At 40.0% G+C, this 21280-nt stretch overlaps 3 protein-coding genes across 6 annotated transcripts in view; 2 read left to right on the top strand and 1 right to left on the bottom strand.

Moving 5' to 3' along the window:
* The window catches only part of LOC120413434 (MOG interacting and ectopic P-granules protein 1), a 34417-nt gene extending 26278 nt beyond the window's left edge, over positions 1 to 8139 (top strand). The window contains exons 2-8 of one of the 4 annotated variants that reach the window (XM_039574247.2): positions 1049 to 3601; positions 3665 to 3892; positions 4222 to 4278; positions 4436 to 4705; positions 4764 to 4943; positions 5013 to 5373; positions 7793 to 8139. In XM_039574247.2, the coding sequence (XP_039430181.1) occupies positions 1196 to 3601; positions 3665 to 3892; positions 4222 to 4278; positions 4436 to 4705; positions 4764 to 4943; positions 5013 to 5373; positions 7793 to 7797 (3507 nt within the window). In that variant the 5' untranslated portion in view covers positions 1049 to 1195 and the 3' untranslated portion in view covers positions 7798 to 8139. Of the gene's footprint in view, positions 1 to 1048; positions 3602 to 3664; positions 3959 to 4221; positions 4279 to 4435; positions 4706 to 4763; positions 4944 to 5012; positions 5374 to 7792 lie in introns of all 4 variants that reach the window. The other 3 variants (XM_039574245.2, XM_039574246.2, XM_039574248.2) reach the window with 3 other exon arrangements.
* A 685-nt stretch (positions 8140 to 8824) lies between these two features.
* LOC120413436 (uncharacterized) lies at positions 8825 to 13214 on the bottom strand. The gene is made up of 3 exons (XM_052709454.1): positions 12909 to 13214; positions 10042 to 10131; positions 8825 to 9960 (listed from the first exon to the last, which is right to left on the bottom strand). The coding sequence occupies exons 1-3, from the start codon at positions 13118 to 13120 to the stop codon at positions 9573 to 9575; spliced, it is 690 nt and encodes a 229-aa protein (XP_052565414.1). The 5' UTR covers positions 13121 to 13214; the 3' UTR covers positions 8825 to 9572.
* An 838-nt stretch (positions 13215 to 14052) lies between these two features.
* Positions 14053 to 15015, top strand: LOC120413465 (integumentary mucin C.1-like). The gene is made up of 2 exons (XM_039574303.2): positions 14053 to 14243; positions 14304 to 15015. Exons 1-2 carry the CDS (start codon positions 14223 to 14225, stop codon positions 14943 to 14945), a joined length of 663 nt encoding a protein of 220 aa, XP_039430237.1. The 5' UTR covers positions 14053 to 14222; the 3' UTR covers positions 14946 to 15015.
* Positions 15016 to 21280: the final 6265 nt, after the last annotated feature.

Below are 21280 nucleotides of genomic sequence, written 5' to 3'. Positions count from 1 at the left end.
AAATTGTGCGTAATCTAAGGTTTGAAATTTTAAATGAGTTTCCGAACAAATTACTAGCTTTAATGTGATTTTTTAAAACGTCAAACTAAACTTAAAAAAAGTCAAACAGTGGCAAGGAGTTATTTAAGTTGAACTGCAGGTAAACTATGCACACAATTTGACAGAGCTAGGTAGTCAGCTCTCATAATCGAATCGATCAGTGAACGCACACGAAGTTGAAACGAATGGAAACCGAGCTCAGCACTCAAGCAATCGCTCTCTCTCATTCTTCTCCTTTAACTTCTCTCATTCTTGTTTCGTGCTTTGCTGCATGGTGACAGCAATCATTTGAATGCAGTCATGGGGAAGATGATCGGAATTTATACGCTCTAAATCGAAAAATTCCAAATTTGGTGACACTATACTGCCGTTCTAAGCATAATTGTCCCATGTCATTTTTTGACGATTTTGACCTTTTGACATTTTTAGGTTTAGTTTGTCGTATACTTTTCGAAAAACTAATAAAATCTAGTACTTTGTTCGGAAACTCATCAAAAACAACACCAAGTCTGTTTGTCCCATTGTTACACTTCTACGCATAATTGTCCCACCAAGTATTTTCGTTCACGGAATCATTAGTTATACGAAGCATTGAGTCTTGTTTACATACTGTATAGCAAGAGGATCATAAATAAGAGTGATAAACTACCAACTGGGGCGATTGGGGACACATAGGACGAATAAGAACCCACGGGACAATTATGCGTAGAAACACAGAAATCGATCGAAAAATTTCAATCGCGTTTTTCTCAGTTGCACTTTTTTGAACATGGGACAATTATGCGTAGAACGGCAGTATATTGGACAAAATTCCTTTCGGCGAAACAATGTTCGGTGAAAAGAACCAGATCCCAAAAATTTATTGTCTAATTTTTTAACTTGTAAGAAAATGATCTTCCGATAATACGCAAAATTCACGTTTCTTTTGTAAACTTGGGATCAATCTCAAGGTCAAATGCCAATTTTAACGAAAAATACAATCTCTAACGGTTTGTCCCCTTTTCCACAGAAACTCTTCCGGAAGTCACCCATCCATCCGGCCAGACCCAGGAATCAAGAAATCCAACCTCCCGCGAAAGCGCTCGCGCATACCTACTCCTATAACCGAGCGTCACCCCGCCCGAGCGTCGTCACCGTGGCGTCGTCCGTCGAGGACATGGGTGAGGTCGGAGCGGCCGCCGCGACCGCCACCAACGAGCAGCAGCCCGCAGAACAGCCCGAGATCGTCAAAGCGAATGGCGGCGAGCTGAACGGAACGGATGCTGATGTGCTGGTTAAGTCGGTTGAGGAAGAGGATGTGAGCACAAAGGTGGCCGCCACCGATGATCCTGCTGCTCCAAAAGTCAGTGAGAGTGAGGCGGATGAGAATTCACAGACTTCGCGGCCGGTCAGCAGTAATGGGCCAACGGAGGACGAGACTTCGCAGGATGACGGCGGGGAGGAGACGGAGGAGAGTAGACCGGCCCCAGGCGGGGACAGTGAGAACCAGGACACGGTAGAGTCGATGGAGGTGGATGAGGCGGAGGAGAAGGGGAAGAATGGAGTGGAGGGGGGTAAGAACGGGGGTGATGATCCGTTGGAAGGGGGTGGGGAGGACGAGGAGGATTCCAAGTCGAAGGGTGCGACGGAACCGATGGACGTGGATGCGTCCACGAATGGGCACAGCACGGCGGAGAAGACGGACAACGAGGTGATCGATGACGACAGCGACAAGCCGGTCAGTATTAACTCGGACTCGGAGAATGAAGAGGAGGACGATGAGGAGGACGGGGGAGAGCGGCCAGCCCGGAAGAAGTCGAGCGCGGCTTCGGAGAGTTTGGATGGGAATTCCATGTCCAGCAAGTCGAACGGAGGGGACGCGACGACGGCGGCCAGTACCAAGCGGACGAATGGGGACTGTGAGGATGTGACAATTCTCAGCGATAAGGAGGAAGATTGTGTGGTGATTGATGACGAAGATGGAGATACGAATGGTAGCAGCAGCGTGGCCAGTGGGAAGAAGGCTCCGGTGGAGGATATTTCTCCGCGGAGAAGCTCGCGGGTAAGGAAAAGTATCCTTCCGTCGGACATTTCGACGATCGACGATGACGATGACATCGAGGAGATTATCGACGACCCGCTGAACCTGGCGGCAAAGCGGCCACGACTGTCGATCAATCCGACTCTGCAGCAGAACTCGTTCAAGGGTCAGTTGGGGCAGACGCCGCAGAAGTCACTGCTGGCCAGCAACCAACAAACCAAAGATGGCCTGGTGATCATCGACACGAACACGCTGATCAGCCGCGTGGGAAACACGACCATTACGGCCGCCACTCCGGGAACGCCAAAGTCTGCAAACTCTTCGTACTCGTCACTGGCGACAGGCATGTCCCCAAACAACTCGTACAGTTCTCCGGGCGGTGGCCGCAGCGTGCTGAATCCGGTTGCTGCCGCGGCCAATCTCACGAAGGCAAATCCACCCGCGTTGGCTCCGCTGTTGCCGGCCCTGACGGACGACATGTTCGTGCTGGAGGCGCCGTCCTTCATCGTGCCGTACATCTACGAGAAGCCCCCGCCGGAGAACCTGCGCGACATCGTCACCGAGCTGGAAGCGAAAATCCGCGAGATTCGAAAGAAGCTGGAGGAGGCCGAGGACAAGGACGACGAAAACAGCCAGGAATCGACGGCGGAAAGCAAGAAGTCTTCGGCGTCGGCCACCGAGGTCGAGTCGGAACCTGAGGCCAAGAAGAAGAAATCCAAGCGGAAACCTCCGGTGAACAGTGATGACGAGTGGGACGAGATGGACACTTCCACGGACGACGAAGCCTCCGATGAGGAGGGCAAGACAAAGGTCCTGATCAAGGAGAGCAAGTCGGACATTGAGATGATCAAGGAGCACATCATCAGGCCATCGTCGAAGGATGATCTGACCAGCGCCAGCAGTACCTCGGCGGGTAGCAACGTGGCGCAGACCGATCCGAAAAAGTCGGAGAACTACTTCGAGAACCCGCTCGGTAAGTTCTTCATGAACATCGGCGTGAACCTGGTGCAGGAGTTTGTCCAGACGGACCTGCTGCGGCAGCAAAAGAGGAAACGAGACCGCGAGGGCAAACCGTCCGCCAGCACGCAGATGGCCATCAACTCGCTGATGAAGAACCTCGAGCTGAGCAAGGAAAACAACCGTCCGTTCAAGTTCGAGATCAAACGCTGCGAGTACTGCCCGTTCAAGTCGGAATCGGTGCTGGCGATGGCCCACCACTACGAGACGCCCCACATGCGGAACTACGTGTACAAGTGCAACTACTGCTCGTACGAGACGCGGCCACCGCACGACATTCTGTTCCACATGGAGGCGATGCACAACATCAAGGGCCGGCTGGAAAAGGCCCCGATGTACCACGCCTGTCCAAACTGCCCGTTCGAGGACAACGGCAAGTCCAAGCTGGCGCGACACGCCGTGGCCTGCATCAAAAAGTTCAAGCCCGAAACGAATCTGACCCCGCCCATGGACTGGGAACCGCCGGCGAAGATCCCGCGCATCAAGCCGAAGCACGGCCTCGTCGGAACGGCCACCGCCTATCAGGTAAGATCCCCCCCGGGTTGTAAATTCTATTCAAGGTTTAACCGCTCACCCCCTTCCTCCCAGGCAATGACCGCCCAGCAGCAGAAGAACCTGGTGATGGCGAACCAGCGAGTCCAGACGTCCCCGAACATCAACCCGCTCAACATGAACAACCTCACGGCGGCGGCCCAGGCCGCGGCCATGCGGGCCCGCGGGGGCCGACCCCAGCCCGTCAACGCACTCAACTCGGCCTCGGTGCTGCGGGCCGGCGTCAACGCCGGCACGCTCCGAACGTCCATGTCGCCCGGAATGGTAATACCCAATAACTTCCAGCTCTCTGCAGCGGCGATCGCCGCTGCCGCTAACAAGTTCTTGCCGGTAAATTCCTTCGCATTTATTTTGGTTCCCTTGTGTTGGTTGCGTTTACACTCTACGAAACGGTTCCATAACGGTGTTTGGCTTGCGCTAATCTTCTGAGACGAACACACGGACATGCAAAACATTTAACAAGGATTTTATTTTTGGTGAACACTAACCACTCTCCTTCTGTACAGAACCTTATTTTATTTACTTTTGTTTCTTTCTTTCTTTGTTTAATTTTTTTGCACCACCTTACGTAAACTCTGCACTCTACTATTAAGGCCCAGGCTGCTGGACGATCTCTCCTATCAAACTCTAACGCATCGGTGACGATTCAGGTTGGTTTCCCTTTAGTTGGTAGAACTCTCTTGTTTTCAGTTTTGAACTTACTGGCGAAGGTCTCCAAGCGAGAACTGGTGATTTGTGGTAGCCCTAACCCGTAACTCCCAACCACCACCAAACTAACACATTTTTCGTTGTTTCAACCTCGCGCAGAACTCGATGGGCATGAAGAGCCAGGTCAAGCCGAGCCAGACGCCCAGCATCTCCATCACCCCGCTGCCCCGCCAGTCGGCGAACGCCGCCACCAACATGGCCGTGGCGGGTGCGCTGTCCAAGCTGCAGGCGGCCGGCACGTCCGCGGTCAAGCCGGGCCAGAGCCCGTCCGGCGGCAAGACCGCCTTCGTGGTGTGCGAAATCTGCGACGGGTACATCAAGGATCTGGACCAGCTGCGCAACCACATGCAGTGGATACACAAAGTCAAGGTAGGATCACGTTTGTCAATTTTCAGAACTCAAGTTTTACCGTCTACCTTGATTACAGATTCACCCGAAGATGATCTACAACCGGCCGCCACTCAACTGTCAAAAGTGTCAGTACCGCTTCTTCACGGATCAGGGCCTAGAGCGGCATCTGCTCGGTTCGCACGGTCTGGTGACGAGCTCCATGCAGGAGGCCGCCAACAAGGGCAAGGATGCCGGACGTTGTCCGGTTTGTGGACGGGTAAGATCCCCCTTTTTCATAATCGCCTAAGAACAATCAAGCTCACCCTCTCTCTCTCCCCCTGCCAAGGTGTACCAATGGAAGCTGCTGAATCACGTGTCCCGCGACCACAACATGACGCTAAAGCCGGCCCACCTGTCGTACAAGTGTACCGTGTGTACGGCCACGTTCGGCATGTACAAGCAGTTTGAGAGCCACGTGTACTCGGCGCACAGCACCGTCGCCAAGAAGGCGCTGGACAACAAGAAACCGGGCGGCGCCGCCGGTGGTCAGGCGGGTGGGAGCTCTGGGACGCCGACGCGAGCGGGTGCCGGTGGGGATTCGCTGCTGAAGCCGCTCAAGATCAACGACGAGATCACGATCATCCCGCAGCCGACGGCGGGCGGAGGCAGCCGGGGCAAACCGATCGAGATCGAGAGCCATGTCATTGGTGAGTGAGAAGGTGGAATTGAGTTTAAATTGGTTTTTTGGCTTTTTTCAGGTAACGATACCCCATCACGGACTTACGAATCGAGTACTTGTTGAAAAAAATTGCCAAGAAGTAGTGAGATGAACAATTGAGTAGAATTTGGCGTAAATTGTTCATTGAAATCAAATCAACAATACTGCAAACGAAACAAGAGCAAGCATAACATCGGCATCGACACCAGCAGTGAATAAGGAAATCCACAGCAAACCACGAACAAATAAAGCAGCTCAAGATCATATAAGGATACAATGAATCTCGACTTACGACTATCAAAGTGAAGGCAATTGGGAGATTCAACTGGCACAGCCTCTACAAATGTCGACAGGCAGCTTCGTGAACATTTCGATTACCACCGAAGATCGAGCTTTCAGGACAAAGTCAAACAGAGTTATGCAGTCTAGAAGGTCTGTTAAATTTTGACTACACGGTGAGTTTATCAAGCAGAATGCAAAAAACGTTCATCGGTCTGGCAACGATTAAGGAAATCCTCAGCAAACAACGAACATACTTAGCCCGCAACGTAATGCATTCACATCGCAAACACTAGCATCGAAGATCGAGCACTTAGGACAAAGAGTCATCAGTCTGGAAGAGACTGTTAAAATGTGACTCCACGAAGAGTTTGTCAAGCAGAGTGCAAAAAACGAACATCAACACTAGGCTGGCAACGATTAAGGAAATCCACAGCAAAAATCGAACATACTTAGCCCGCAACGTAATGCATTCGCATCGCAAACACTAGTACCGAAGATGGAGCACATAGGACAAAGAGTCATCAGTCTGGAAGAGACTGTTAAAATGTGACTCCACGAAGAGTTTGTCAAGCAGAGTGCAAAAAACGAACATCAACACTAGGCTGGCAACGATTAAGGAAATCCACAGCAAAAGTCAAACATACTAAGCACCCCAAGATCTGACACGGATGCAATCAAACTCGACTCATGACTTTCAAGCTGAAGGATATCGGGAGATTTTATTGGCGCTATCTCTACAAATGCATCAAATTAGCTGAGCCCTAGATACTTTAATTGTACGTCCCAAGAAGGGAAGTCCGTAATGTAATGCCTCCGCTTAGGCATTAGGATTGGGACTTACACCGAAAATAGAGCTCTTAGGACAAAGTCAAAAAGAGTCATGCAGTCTAGAAGCACTGTTAAAATTTTACTACACGGTGAGTTTATCAAGCAGAATGCAGAAATCCGCATCGAAATTGGCCTGGCAACGATTAAGTAAATCCAGAGCAAACAACGCAAACAATGAAGAGATTCAATTCACCCAATTTCTACGATTGTCGACAAGCAGCAAGAGTGACTAAGCCCTAGATACGTAAAACGTACGTCGCAAGAAGAGAATTCCATAACAATTGACACCGAAGCTAGAGCCCTTAGGACAAGGTTATTTGTCATAAAGCCAAAATGAGTCATGCAGTCTAGAAGGACTGCTAAACTTTGATTCAAGCTCCACAATGTTTCATAGAAGCGTTGACAAACAAAATAATTCTAGAATAAATTTTCATTTCAATATATTTGCGAAGGAAACCCATAGCAGATCGGTTCACATGAAAATTAACTCTAGAATTTAATGGACCGTTGACTACAGTATGACCAAATAGAGATTATGAGGCACTCCATACAGATGAGGTGAAACAAAGTCAGTCAGGCTCCCTCGACCACATCTCTGATGTAGGACGCCACCACCAACCTGAAATTGATACCGCTGCAGCTCAGTCTGATGGTTACATGATAGAGAAATGGCAAAATGACGGAAAGTGTACGAATTTGGTTAAGAAGCAGTTGCTAGCATTCAGACAAATTTAACTCATTACGGAGACCAACATATCTAAAGTTGCAAAGTAGCACATAAAATAAAAAAAATAAATATTAATGCATTCTGAATTTTGGCCCTGCAGTACTCGATTCGTACTTCGTGATTGAGAATGAATAAGTTTTAGCCCCAGGCGGGAACAACATATCAATAACAAAATCCAACAAAACAGAAGATATAACAGGAAAATGTACTGGAAATAACATGTAAATAATCAATTTGATCATGCAATAACATTTGAATAACATTTATGTTATTAAATATTTATAATTTTTTTACTTCCTTGTTATTTTCAGCACATTTTTCTATTACTTGTCTCTGTTATTTTGACAGTTAAACCGAGTTTCGCAATAACAATTGTAATATCTAAAATTTTATTAGAAAAGGTCCTATAAACATAAAAATAGGGAATTCGATACCCTTTTGGACATTTAAAAAAATTAGATATTGAAGTTATTACTGCCTCCTCGGAAAGTCTAAGAGTGCCCTAAATTTTTCACAGTAAATCGCAAGTTGTTTTTCAAATCTTTCTTTTCTGTATCTTTCCTCGTTCCAGATTGAACATCGCGTCCGAAAGTACCGTTTCACTAGGCAGTTTTTTTTTAAATCATACCAATTACCACTTTATAATCGGATGTATCATGTGAACAAAGCGCGCGCAGTAACTAAGCACATAGAAGAAGAAATCTACATTCTTAAGACAAATTGGAAATAAAGCATCAAGCTTGAGCAATTTTGTTCCACACCGTCTTTTTAACACCCGACGCCACACTCAAACATTTTCCGTATATGTTTTACAAACTTCCAACCGACGACTCTGCAAATAAATTTCTTTTCAAACTACAAGTTCCTACTGGTGTGGCAGCTCTGCTGAAAATGGGCTAGTTGCTTCAGTTTTGCAACCGATGTGTACACAAAAGAAAAGTTTGTATATTCAACCTCCACAATCTTGCATATTACGAGCACCTCTCCAAATTATTCCATCCTCTTCCTTGAAAACAGCAAATTTTGATTGATTTTTGTAAAGAATTATCCCTTTTTAGATTTTTTTGAGAAGCTAAAACCCGTGTGTATACATTCAGCGCTGCGTAAAGGTACAGTTTGTGGATAAGAGCAGTAAATATTTATAAAGAAGATTGATAGAGACACAGTTTTGGCGCTTGTAATCCTTGTAAATCTAAATTTAAAGGAGGAGTTTGTCCGTGCTAGGGGAAGGTGGGCCACAGGTTCCTTACCCTAGCAGCAGTGGACAAACTGAAAACATTACCACAATACGACGGAATAATTATCACTATGATTGGAAGTGGCACACTATAATGGAAAACGTGCGCGTGCGACTTCTTAAAAAAAACTTTTCAATATTTTGTATATTTTTGAAATTGCGTAACTTATTTGATTTTTTTTTCTCGACAAAAAGCAAACACAATTAAACTACTGTTTAAGGAGTAATTAAATAAAACGCAGTAACGACTAAGCGTAGTGAGTATACTTAAGTTAAACGATTTTTTTTCTGATAGAGATTTAGCAGTAACAGCAGCAGCAGCAACAACAACAAAAAACATCTTATTGTATTAAATGGTACATGATGAAAAGAAAAAAAAAGTATAAAATAATAAAATTAAGGTTCACAGAATTTAAGGCAGTACACTAACCTCATCAAGTTGCACGAGAGAGGAAACAGCGAAAAGGAAAAGCTAAACTGGGAGTGAATGAGTGACAAAATGTGGGAAGCATTATTATTAAAGAAAGCAACACAAAAGTGAAGAAAAATACTTTATAGTCTAAATAAAGAGCCCATAATGATGAGCAAGGAGCAAACGTTGTTTGTGGCGCGAAACTTGAGAACGTCCCCGAAAGTCATCTTCACTTAGCACTTGTGAGCGTGCAAACCTTGGCCGTCATCATCGATTCGGTGCAAAACAAGATAATCATCTGATCTAGCAAAAAAAAAAAAAGGAAACACGATATTCATGCTGGTATATTTTTCACACAAAACGCGAAAAAATCACAAGCCGCCAGGGTTACCAGGTCTGAAGAGTAAAAAATCAGGCAAAAAATCTGGGAAAAATCTGGCAAGCCACTTTTCTCAAAGTAATAAGTAATTTTTTGTTCAAAAACTGTTTAATTTCACTTTTTATACATTATAGCTTCACAAAATAAACAAAAAACGTCAATAAAACAATGTGAGGAAGAAATAGAAAATTATTTTTTTTCTAATTGGCGCTCAAAAAATCTGGCAATGCCAGATTTATCTGGCAACCTGGCACCCCTGCAAGCCGCACACAGCATCACACTTAACCTCTAATTAGCCTAGCAAACGCGCGCGCGTCACCCTCCTAGTCCGTGGTTCCGGAAGACGCCGCCAGCCCGGCGATGGTTTGGTCCAGCGAGGCCGGAATCAGCGGCTGGTTCGCGGACTCGATGGGCAGTTTGGCCAGATCGGCCACGCTTATGATGTTGGCCGAATCGTGCAGGTCGCTGATATTCTGCTTCGAGAGCTCAATGTACGACGAGTTAGTTTGCGTAATGTTGACGATCGTTCCCGTAATGGGGAGCGTTGCCAGCACGTCCTGCAGGTTGGACACGGCACCGATGTGCACCGGAGCGATTCCGGTTAGCACCTGGCCGTGCACGCTGGTGGCCACCGGGAGGGGGATGTCCCCGAGGTTGATGTGCGTCTTGTTGGCGTTGTGGGTGAAAAAGGTGAGGTCCACTTGTTGTTCGCTGGAAATGGACACGGGAGGAGAATGTGTTAGTTAGGCGGAAGTTGAGTTGAGAGAGGTTGAGTCATAGTTGGATACTTACGAGATGGGTTCGTCACCAACTTCGAGCGTGTCGTTGTCCGATTCGTCCACTAGGATGCCGACCTCGTAAACAACGGCCTTGATGACGTATCTGGAAGAAAGTTTGAGATTAAAATTCTTGATATTTGATGATTATTTTATGAGTCTGTTCTAAATTGAAAGTTTTATTTTCTTGATCTTTATTGGTATTCATTATATTTCTAGATAAAATTTTCAAAAGGTCCTATCTGCATAGGAAACCAATGACTCATAAAAAAAATTTACTCTAGATTTCATTGATTATATAAAACCACACTGAACATAACCTACAGACTTGAAGACTTGAAATTATAAAATGGAGCGTTAGATTCTGTGAAATGTGATACGTTCATAGAATCCTCTCTGCGGTAAACATAACGCAGTTGGGCTGGCCGCTTTATGTTTTGTAATACTTTTTCGGGTGTTCTCGGATGTACTTCAATCATTAATACTGACAAGAAAAAACACAAGACTTTTCAGTATGCTTTCATCGGACTATGAACCGCGAATGACCAAGAAGGTTAAAGCTACCAGAAATAAATGAATTAACAACAACATTCTTCGGACTGGCTGCGATTTGATTAGATTTTACTAGATATTCGAAGATTATCTAGACTGTTGGTAAAACTTCGAACTGGCTGATGTATAGAAGAATTTTCAAATAGGTTAAATTGATAAAAATATAAGTAAAAATATCAATTTCTTTAAATTATCTCAATTACAGTATTTTGATCATAAAAAAGTTCATCAAGATTTCAAGATTTTAGCGACCTTTTTTTTAATTATAATTTTTGGCATGCAAACAAGTCCGAATGTTTCATGTTCATGTTGTTTACATGTTTTACTATAGGTTTATTCTCGAATTTTTACAGCTTCTGCATAATCCTGCAGCCAGCAAAAGTGACTTTTTCGCAACGCGTTTTTTAGAAGCTCTGTCTGCGAGAGAAGTAACTTTTGTTGCAGAAAAGTAAAGGAGATATTAGACTACGGCAAATAAACAAACTCGTACATTTTGACAGTTTGTCTACGTTGTTTGTTTGCCAACAATTGTTTGCTGAAACGTCATACATTTTGTCTTGTTTGCGAGTTTGCCGCAAACAAGATTGCGAGTTTGGCAAACTATACAATGCAAAAAAGTGCGAGTTTGTTTGTTTTTTTATCATAGTCTAGTACCACCTTAAGGGAACGCCGATTTTGTGCAAAAATTGCAGGTAAGGGAATAGACAAAATATCACGAGAATCGATGAACCGAATTGGCTTAAATTTTAAAATAATATTTATGTATATAAAAAATAAACAGATTTTGAAACACGGCTCTAAAAAACTGTAGATTAAATAACATATTTTTATCTATTTCCTGATATCTTTTCATCAATATAGTCATGCACACCTTTCTAAAGATCCTTTGTAATTACTCTCTCTTAAGTCGACTCGGTCCTAACCAGATCCCAGTACCGAGAAGGACCTAATCAAAATTTAGCTAATTTCATCAATCTAGTATTGAGATAACTTGGAACCTGATTTAAAAATAAATTGCCTCCTGATTTTTCTGGTCGATTTTCAAGGTGGGTAAATCTCACAGAAGTCATTTTTTTTGCGTGGAAAATTGGATCAGTTGTTTTCCAGCTGAATTGTCGTCGATTGAAATCAAATAATTTAACGTAAAAAACTTTAAAAACTAAGAATAATCCACTTTTTATAGCAAGATAATAAAAAAATGTGAATTTATAGATTCCATCCCCTTTCAATTTTTATTTAAAACCTACAGTTTTAAAAACATTAAGTTTAACATTTTTTTTAAAGGAACATTGGAATTAAATACATAAAAGCCTATTAAAATATTCATAAATTTGTATCTTGAGAACACAGATGTTCTGATCGATTTGCTGTCTTCGACAAATTTGTAGGTATGTTGTTTAGAATTTTTCAGAAAAAATATGACATTCCAAACAAATTTAAACATTTTTTATTGAACTTTTCACACAAACAATAATTGTACAAAAATATTTTTGATGACTCAATTTTTCATTTTATTTAGATAATAACTAATGCCATCTTTAGAGCTGTGTTGGCATTTTTTTTTCGAAATAATCAGGATGTTTTACGTAACGTTCAAAAGTCGAACAAAAAATTTTGATTTTATTTGTAGATGTTAAAATCAAATTTGCAATCAAAAAGTACTTTACATACATTTTGATACAGTGTTTCAAAATTGAAAAAAAAAAGAAAATTTATTTTCGACAAAATATCATTTTTGAGATAACTGCTCTACAGGAAAAGTGGACATTACTAAAACCTAAAATCCATTTTAGTTGGAAACTTTGATTACATCGTTAATATTGAATTTACAGGCAGTTTGATTAAATCATTCAATCAAATTATCATTAGACTTATTTAAAAAGATTCAAAAATTTACATAAAATCGGCTTAAATATTTTTTAAAGATTTTAAAATTACAATTTTTAAGGAGTTGATAATAATAGCTATTCGTAAAAAAACATAACTAAACTTGTAATCCAACCACACGTTGATATTATTGTTTACAGCGATGAAGCTTATTTTTCTGAGTACAATGACCTTTTGTACGACCACAAAGAGTTTAAAATGGATTTTTAAATCAATTTTGAAAAAATAACCTCGCGGTCCTTCTTGACAAAAAAGCTCCTACTTGACAGCTCGTTCCAAGGGGACCATAGTTGATCCATCGAAAAAATGTTGTCTAGTCAATTAATTTTTTTACATTAAAATGAAAAAAAGTGATCAGAAATGGTTTTTAATCGTGTTTTTTACCGTTGTACATAAAAGTTGACATAGGGCTTTAGGACCCAATTAAAATTCCACACCACTTACAGATCTTTGTGCGTTCCGTTGGTGCTGTTGCTCGACAGCGACTCGTCCGTCTCGAACCCTTCCCCAATGTCCGGATGAAACAGTGTATTCAGCGGATGCACTCCATCCTCGGCAGCTACATCGTCCAGTACCGGAACCGGAACTCCGTGCAACAATCGCAGACAAAACGCACACAGGACTGCAGCTAGCACCACACCAACCGTTGAGGACATTCTCTGCGACACTTTTTTTTGAATTTATCACACGAAAATCACACCTGAGTTGAGCTTCTGGTTGGTCCGGGTGGGTACGATGGACTGCGACGTGGCAAAGCGCGACCGTTCGCTTTATATATTAGTTGGCAAGATGGTTAGCACGAGGGTTCCAACGACGAGCTCGGTTGGATGTGGTAGGTGATGATTTTGAGTCAGAACTAATCGCTGAAAAAATGGGCTTGAAAATGAGACAAACAAGTGACACGCGAGATGACACTTGATTGTTGGAAAGAAAAGTATATTGGTTTAGGGGTAGAAGGGCTGTGGAATTTTCATTGATAACTTTGAAATCTTTAAGTCATTGAATGACAAGTATTTATTTTTTACCATCAAAAACGAAAAAATCAGAGAATCATTCCTGCACTCCTTTAGTTACTCTCTTAGGTGAGAGTTTCTCTTTTTGCTACGCAATGAGAAGAAGAGAAAATTGAGAAAATTATCAAACGTTCAAGAACGCTATTTTGACGAAGAAAGATGTCTCAGTTTGAGAGAAAAGTGAATTGAAATTACAAGTTAGGAAGATGTTTAATCTGTGTGAAATATTTTAGCTTTTGACAAAATCCCCCATTGCTGAAGATGCTAATTGTCATATTGGAACAATGACGTATTCGCCAGCAAAACCAGTTCAATCGAATGATCTGTTATTTCGAAGTCAAAATCTGGAATGCATCCCAACGGCTCACACGTTTCCGAGAAATAAGCTGGGGTTTCTAGCGATAATTAATGACTCGTAACGTTGGTTCACCGTAAACAACAAGCTGCGATCAGAGTCTGTATTTCGCCGAAACTTTTTTGACCAACAAAAATCCGAGCTCTCCTCAAAAAGATGGCGATCCAATTTGATCGGAAAGTTTTCGCCGACCGTCACCGAGTTGGAATCGCGACTGAGTCGATAATTTCCCGATCAAACAGTGATCAGCATGATCGAACCGTGATTTGGTTATCACCTAGCCCGGGTTGGTCAAATAGACGGCTGCGGACTCCGTGTCTGGCCAGTACGTGGCCAGCAGCGATCCCGTGTTGTTCTGCTTTTGGCGTGCTCAGCTTTTTGAACTTGACCATGTTTCGATTTTGTCTGTTGGTAAGCGTTAAATGTGTGACATGCCAAGTCCTTGATCTAATTTCACCATTTTCTTTGTAGATTTCGCTCCTGGCGCTGGTTCGAGGCGGTCCCATCCCGAACAACCCGATCAACGTCACCATCTCCAACATTGAGTCGTTCTTCGAGCACTCGCTCGGAAACCTAGCCGGAAGCTTGATATCACACCACAAAGCGAACTCCACCGAGCACTACCAATCGGCGGACGGCAGCGTGCAAGCCGAGGTCGAACCACTCAATCTGTCCCTACTCCAGGGAATCGCCTTCCACCCTAGCAATCACCAACTGATCACGGAACAAGCGACCACGCTGTTCAACAACGCCACCGAAGAGGTCGACCTGGTCAAGGTCGATCTAGCTCCGGCGACGACTACCTCAGCCACCCAACCGGAAGCGGTGACTGACACGCTCAAGTCGATCCCATCGTCGGTGGTTAGCGGAACTACCACTACAACTACGGAGCAGGTGACCACGACTGCCGCAAGTTCGAGCACGACGACAACGACGACGGCGGCTCCCGCAACCAAGAGCGTCCCAGTGATCATCGTGACGGCGGTGACCGAGTCGGCAACCACAGCTGGTAACGTTACGACGGAAGCTGCGAAACCGTCTACGACGGACGACGTTAGCGTCAAGATCAAGGAGGTCGAAGCTGAACCGGTGATACTTTCCAGTGGGGTCTAGTTTTGGCGCTGGAGATGTGATTAAATGTGGTGTAACTTATTCGAATAAAAGAAATTATTTTAATTTTGTAGGTTGGGGTGCGTTTTCTTTTGCATAAAAGTGAACTATCTTGCTTTGCGTAAAAACAACTAAAAAAATCTAGTTTATTGTTTTATAATTTGCTTTAAGATCTTTAACCGTTTTTCAGTATCGATAAGACTAAAAGTCCTTACATTATAAAGAACGAAGAACCATCTCTCAATTACGGACGTACGAAACCAAGTTCGAAACGCTTACCGATTGATTCATCATTTTCGAGCATCCGTTCTATTGGCAATCGGGACGGAAACCCAAGGAGCAGTGGAAGCCGATTCGGCTGCACGAATGTTGATGTTGTGAGCGCATCCGTCGTACGACAGCGAAGCAAGCTGCGCTTTCTGCGTGTTGTTTATTGTTATTGTTTGACATTTGTCCGTGCTGTCCATGTGAAAAAATAGTTGTCATTGGCACAGCTGGACCGGGTAGCTGTGAAAAGACACCGAAGTTGTAAGTAAATGTGTAAAATTGTGAATAAACAGAGTGACGACCTTTTTACAGCCTGCTCGAAAAATACATTGATATCGGACAAAAGTTGACAGGTCAAGGTGAAGCTGGAGGCTTTTTTTTTGTCAGCAACTCTTGTCACGAAACCTTGCGGCGGAAAATATAATAATAAACTGACAATCTTCCAAAAAGAAGGAAAACCGTTCGATAATACCAGTGGTTTATCAAATCAACAACGAATAAAAGGTCGAACGTCTCGAAGCAAAAGGAAACAACGCTCGAATTTTGGAACACAGGCAGACATTCTCATCCGACGCACTTAATTCGTACGTCCGTAATTGAGGTAGTTCTGATATCAAAAAAGGAACGGTCATCATGAAACAGGACAGCTTCGTTACGGTATTAATTTGTCTTTATTCGAATAGTGTGTGTTTGTAGATATTCCTGTACAGAGCATGTGTGTTTCGTTGGTACAATGGTGTTGTCGTGATCGGGGACTTTCTTTTATAATAAAAACACAGATATTTTGCAATTAACAAACAACACGTCTTATTCCACAGAAATTAACCACAAAACTGATTTGACAATCTTCATTCTCCCTTTCGCCGGCCGCGCGCATCTCGTTGTTTTCTCACTCGTTGTTCTCTCTCGCAGCTCGCTAGCGCGCTCTCGCACTCAATCCACAATCAGCTAACAAGGCAATATTCATGAAGGTGCGCACTTTTTGTTGCGCTCTTAACTCTTATTTATGAATTATATCAATCTTATAATAAATACTCATTTAATAATTTATTACATATTCAATCCTGCAACCCATAATCCCTACATTCTCCCTCTTTTCTACTCTCAAGATGACGAATATCAATCATAATTCCTAACAGAAAAATTGCATGAATGCTAAATCAATCAATTTTTTTTTTTAATTTCCTAAAAGATTTTCGTCGGGTTCCTCGACTTTGTTTTCATGCTGATCTAAATACTAAAGCGCAGTCTTCGAAATGTTTCATCTATGTTGTCCAAGAGACTGACATCCGATCGCAGGAGTTGTAGAAAATGGAATGCGCTGATGAGGTTGAAAATTTAAAAACACCTGAAAATATAAGAAAAAGAAAAAAACGAGGAGAAAAACAAAAACCACAAATATTTCTCAAATAAACGCAGGTTTATCAATTTTTTATGCAATACGAGATTAGTGATTGTTTACCTGATTTTCTTTAAATTTTATGTAATTTAAAATTAAAAAGCAAATTTTACAAACATTGCTGAAACAACACGATTTAAAAAAATAATAATTCAAATTCAAAAGCAATTTTTATTTTTTTAAACATTTCGAATGAAATGGAATCACATTATTTTTATTTATTATCATTTTGTGAATATGAAATATAAAACAATGTGTTCTAAATTCAAAAATCTAACATGTTGCTGACTTAAATAAAAAAGAAGCATAATTCTGGCGTTTTTTAAGTTTTAAATTTATGTGTACCATAAAAAAACAAAGAATAAACATTTCTAAAAATATATACAATGTAGTAATTTATTTAACTTATTTAAAAAAAAAATCTGAAACAAAAACTATGACAGGCACAGATATTGTTTTTACTCAAATTTACACTTTGAATTTATGTGCGCCCGCCACGGAGTTCAAACCGATCTATGGATTATGAGCCCAAGCCCAGTGCCACGTCCGATTGATCCACCAGACGGGACTTGAAGGTAAACATAAACTGATTTTAATATTAAATGCAGACGTGACGAAAAGTATATGTTTGTGAATACCCAAAAACACCCAAAATGGATCCACAAGCAAGCTTATTCCTTCCTCATTTTCAATATTTTTATCTGTACTTTTCTGTAATTTATTCCCAACCAAGCTGTACAGCTAAAACAAACAACTTTTTTTTAAATAAAGGCTAGTATGGAGATCGGAAGGAAAGGGGTCAAGAAACAGCTTTACGAACAGCAGCACAAAGGAGAGGGAGCGTTTTCTTGAGGCTTTTCTTCACCCTATCTGGCTTGCTTTCGCTTTTACTGCTGCCCATTTGAATTTTTTCTTGACCGGTTCCTTCCGAAGTGCATACACCGCTTAACATTGTATCAAAAATTACCGCATTTTAACTAATTTTGAAACTGTTCATAAATCATGGCAAAAATTACTAAAATGCAAAATCAGTAATATTTTCGAATAATTTGTTGTCATCAGTACCGGTACACTTTTATAAAATAAAAAATAGTCCATATTTCAGTTAAAGATGATTTCGATCTTTTAACCAGACAAACGATAGTTTTTACCAAATAGTTTTTTTTTCTCTGTTGTGTCTACTTAATAATATTTTTGTTTATCTTGAAACAAAACATAGTACAGAAAATATTATTCTAATGAATAAAACAAAATCATGTGGTAAATTGTTGCAATAAAAATAAAATATATAAACTGAAATAAATGCCGTTCCGCTATATTCGATTTCTATTATATGTCAAATTAATTTTCTCTTCAAATTGTATTTATTGTAGCTAAAGGTATGGATTCAAGCACTTTTGATATTACCGTAGATTAGATTATTCAATGTTACATTTAATCATGATCAAAACAATGTTTAAGGTCATATTATTTATATGTACCTTCAAAATGTACTTTGCTTATCAGATAACAACAAAAAACATATTTTATTCAATTATTCTTGTAATGCATAGATGTATAGATTGCAATCTGACTACTTTCTCAAAGAGTTCCAGCTCAGGCGAAACATTTTTCAAACTACCACCGCAGAGGTCTGTCAGGCTCCAACACGGAGGAGACAATATCCTAACCATAATTTCCTTCAAAACGTATCTTGGTTATCTAAAAACAGCTGAAAGATTTTTTAATGTTTTATATTTAAATATTTTGTTCTATTTTTCTCGTAATGTAAAATGGGTTCCAAGCAACTTTAATATATTACTTGAGTAGATTGTTCCCAGAAACTTATTTTTTTTTTTAATCACGATCTTTACGATCCCTGTCAATAATTTCTTTTCTTATTTAAAATTTTAACTTTTTCTTTGCTGATAAACTCCTGTTATGTAATTTGAAAAAGTTTGGTTTCATAATTATGTACAATCGATTAAAGAACCCCAAAGTTTCTTTAATTTATTTCAAAATAATGTTTCTCTTAATTTAATTTTAATATATTTACATTACTAAAATTCTGAATGTTTTTTTTTAACTCAATAAAATGATACAGTGTTAAAATATAATTTCTATCGAAATTAATGAATGATTTTGAACTATTTTGATACAAATAACAGATATTGCATTGAAAAATAAAAATAAATATAATAAATATTTCCTAGTTTTTTTTTAAATAATGTTTTTTTTTCGTTGCTCAAATTGTCACTCATACTTCTCAACTCAAAATTAATATTTAAATATTTGTATTATTTTCTCTTGTGACGCAACGCTCTCACACTTAAATTATATTTTAAGCATTTCTGATGATTAATCATTCCTTTATTTATTATTTAAAAATGCATCAAATTAATTATTAAGTGAATTATTTTACCTTTTTTTAACTAATAATGTATTGTTCATGTTAACGATTACTTAAATTTTTACTTCCCTGTGAAATAATGTTGGGTTTCAAGCAACTTTTGTATCACAGCTGAGTAAATCGATTAAAGTAACAATTAACCATAACAACTATCAATATGGAATACTTAATCATTAACGTCTTTCAATTTAGAGGTTTATCTTTCAAGAGAGGACAACTCCAGTGTTAGTGACAACCGTTTTAGTCCTATTCGATGAATTTAAAATCATTTTTTTAGGTAGTTCACAGACATAACGCCAAAATACATATTGCTTTATTTGTGGATACCAAAAAGTGCTCACTTTCACATTTAAATTTATTTATTCATTTTCTTAGGTCAATTTCTTTTGTGATGTTAAAGACGGTCCTTAATTGAATGAAAAGATTTGCTGAACAATATATTTTTAAAATCCATAAGGCTCCTTCTGCGAAGTTATTTAAAAAAAATCATCACAAAAGTCTGTCGGGTTCCTTTATCGAGGAGATTGTTATCTGACTGCTTTCGCAAAGAACTCCAGCACAGATTATTCATTTTTTTTAATCTGACTACCATCGCAGAGGTCTGTCAGGCTCCAACACAGAGGAGACTTTTTTTCTGACTACCATCGCAGAGGTCTGTCGGGCTCCAACACAGAGGAGACTTTTTTCTGACTACCATCGCAGAGGTCTGTCAGGCTCCAACACAGAGGAGACTTTTTTTCTGACTACCATCGCAGAGGTCTGTCAGGCTCCAACACAGAGGAGACTTTTTTTCTGACTACCATCGCAGAGGTCTGTCAGGCTCCAACACAGAGGAGACTTTTTTCTGACTACCATCACAGAGGTTTGTCAGTCTCCAACACAGAAGAGACTTCAAAATTAACTATGACTAATCAATTATAACGGCAAAAAACGTTGCTCAAATCAAATTTCAAAGCAAAACATTGATTGTCAATTTCTGCATAAATCTATAAAATTTTCATTAGAATTCTAAAACGATAGTTTTCAATTTCCACAGCATCAAGCAACAATCTAATATTGCATCAAATTCACAGTAAAAATTTATCGTCAATAATAACAACAATCAAATCTTCATTCAAATGAGAACTAAACATTTTTTCATTAACCATAAAATTAATAATCAAATTTTGCATCAACTTCAAAACAAAACATTGGTCATCAATTACCATATAAACAATCAAATATTGCGTCAAATTTAAAACTCAAAATTGCCCATCATAAAACAACAATCAAATATTGCATGGAATTTAAAACCGAAAAAAAAATACCGTTCTATAATAACAAAACTCAAATTCAGAAAACAAATCTTGGCCTTCGATTGCCACAACAAAAAGCAAATCTATCATCATATTCAAAATAATAACTGGTTTTCGATTACCACAATATCAATCAAACCTCGTATCGTACTCGAAACAAAATATTGGTTTTCATTTATCGCAAAAATAAACAAATTTATCATCTTATCATAACAAAACATTGGGCTTTAATTCCCTCATCAACAATCAAATCTTTCAATCAAAATTAAACCTGTAAATTTTGTAATTTGTGATTTTATTGGACTTTGCATCAAGTCATTGCCACAACAAGCATATCTTTCATTAAATTTAAAACAAAACTAACAAGAAGCAAATATTTATCTTATTCAAAAATAAACATTGGTCTTCAATTACCAAAATAACCAGCATCCAATCCAAAATAAAAAATAAAAATATTGATCATCAATAATAACAACAATCCATAACAATCAAATTTTGCATCAAATTCAAAACAAAACATTGATCGTCAATTATAATAACAACAATAAAATTCAAACAACAAATTTGATTTCAATTACCAAAACAACAACTAAATTAAAAACAAATTATCTACCTTCAATCGCAAACTAATCCTCCATCAAATTCAAAACGAAATATTGATTTTCAATTTCCACAATCTTATCAAATCTTTTGTCAAATTATAAACAAAATATTGATTTTCATCAATCACAAAAATAAGAAAATAAATTGAAGTCTAATTCGTAACAAAACATTGGAGTTCAATTTCCACAACAACAATTATTCATTGCATCAAATTAAAAACAAAACATTGGTCGTCAATCAAAACAACAACAATCAAATCTAAAGCAAAAATGTGATTTACAAAAACAATCAAATTTCGAGCAAATTATTTGCCTTCAAATTCCACCATAAACTTAGAATAAAACATTGGTTTTCAATTATCACAACGAAAAGCCAAACTTACTAC

This window comes from Culex pipiens, chromosome 3 (assembly GCF_016801865.2).
Source record: "Culex pipiens pallens isolate TS chromosome 3, TS_CPP_V2, whole genome shotgun sequence".
Classification (NCBI taxonomy): domain Eukaryota; kingdom Metazoa; phylum Arthropoda; class Insecta; order Diptera; family Culicidae; genus Culex; species Culex pipiens.
Note: the sequence above shows the minus strand (reverse complement) of the source record. Positions and strands in the feature narration are given on the sequence as shown.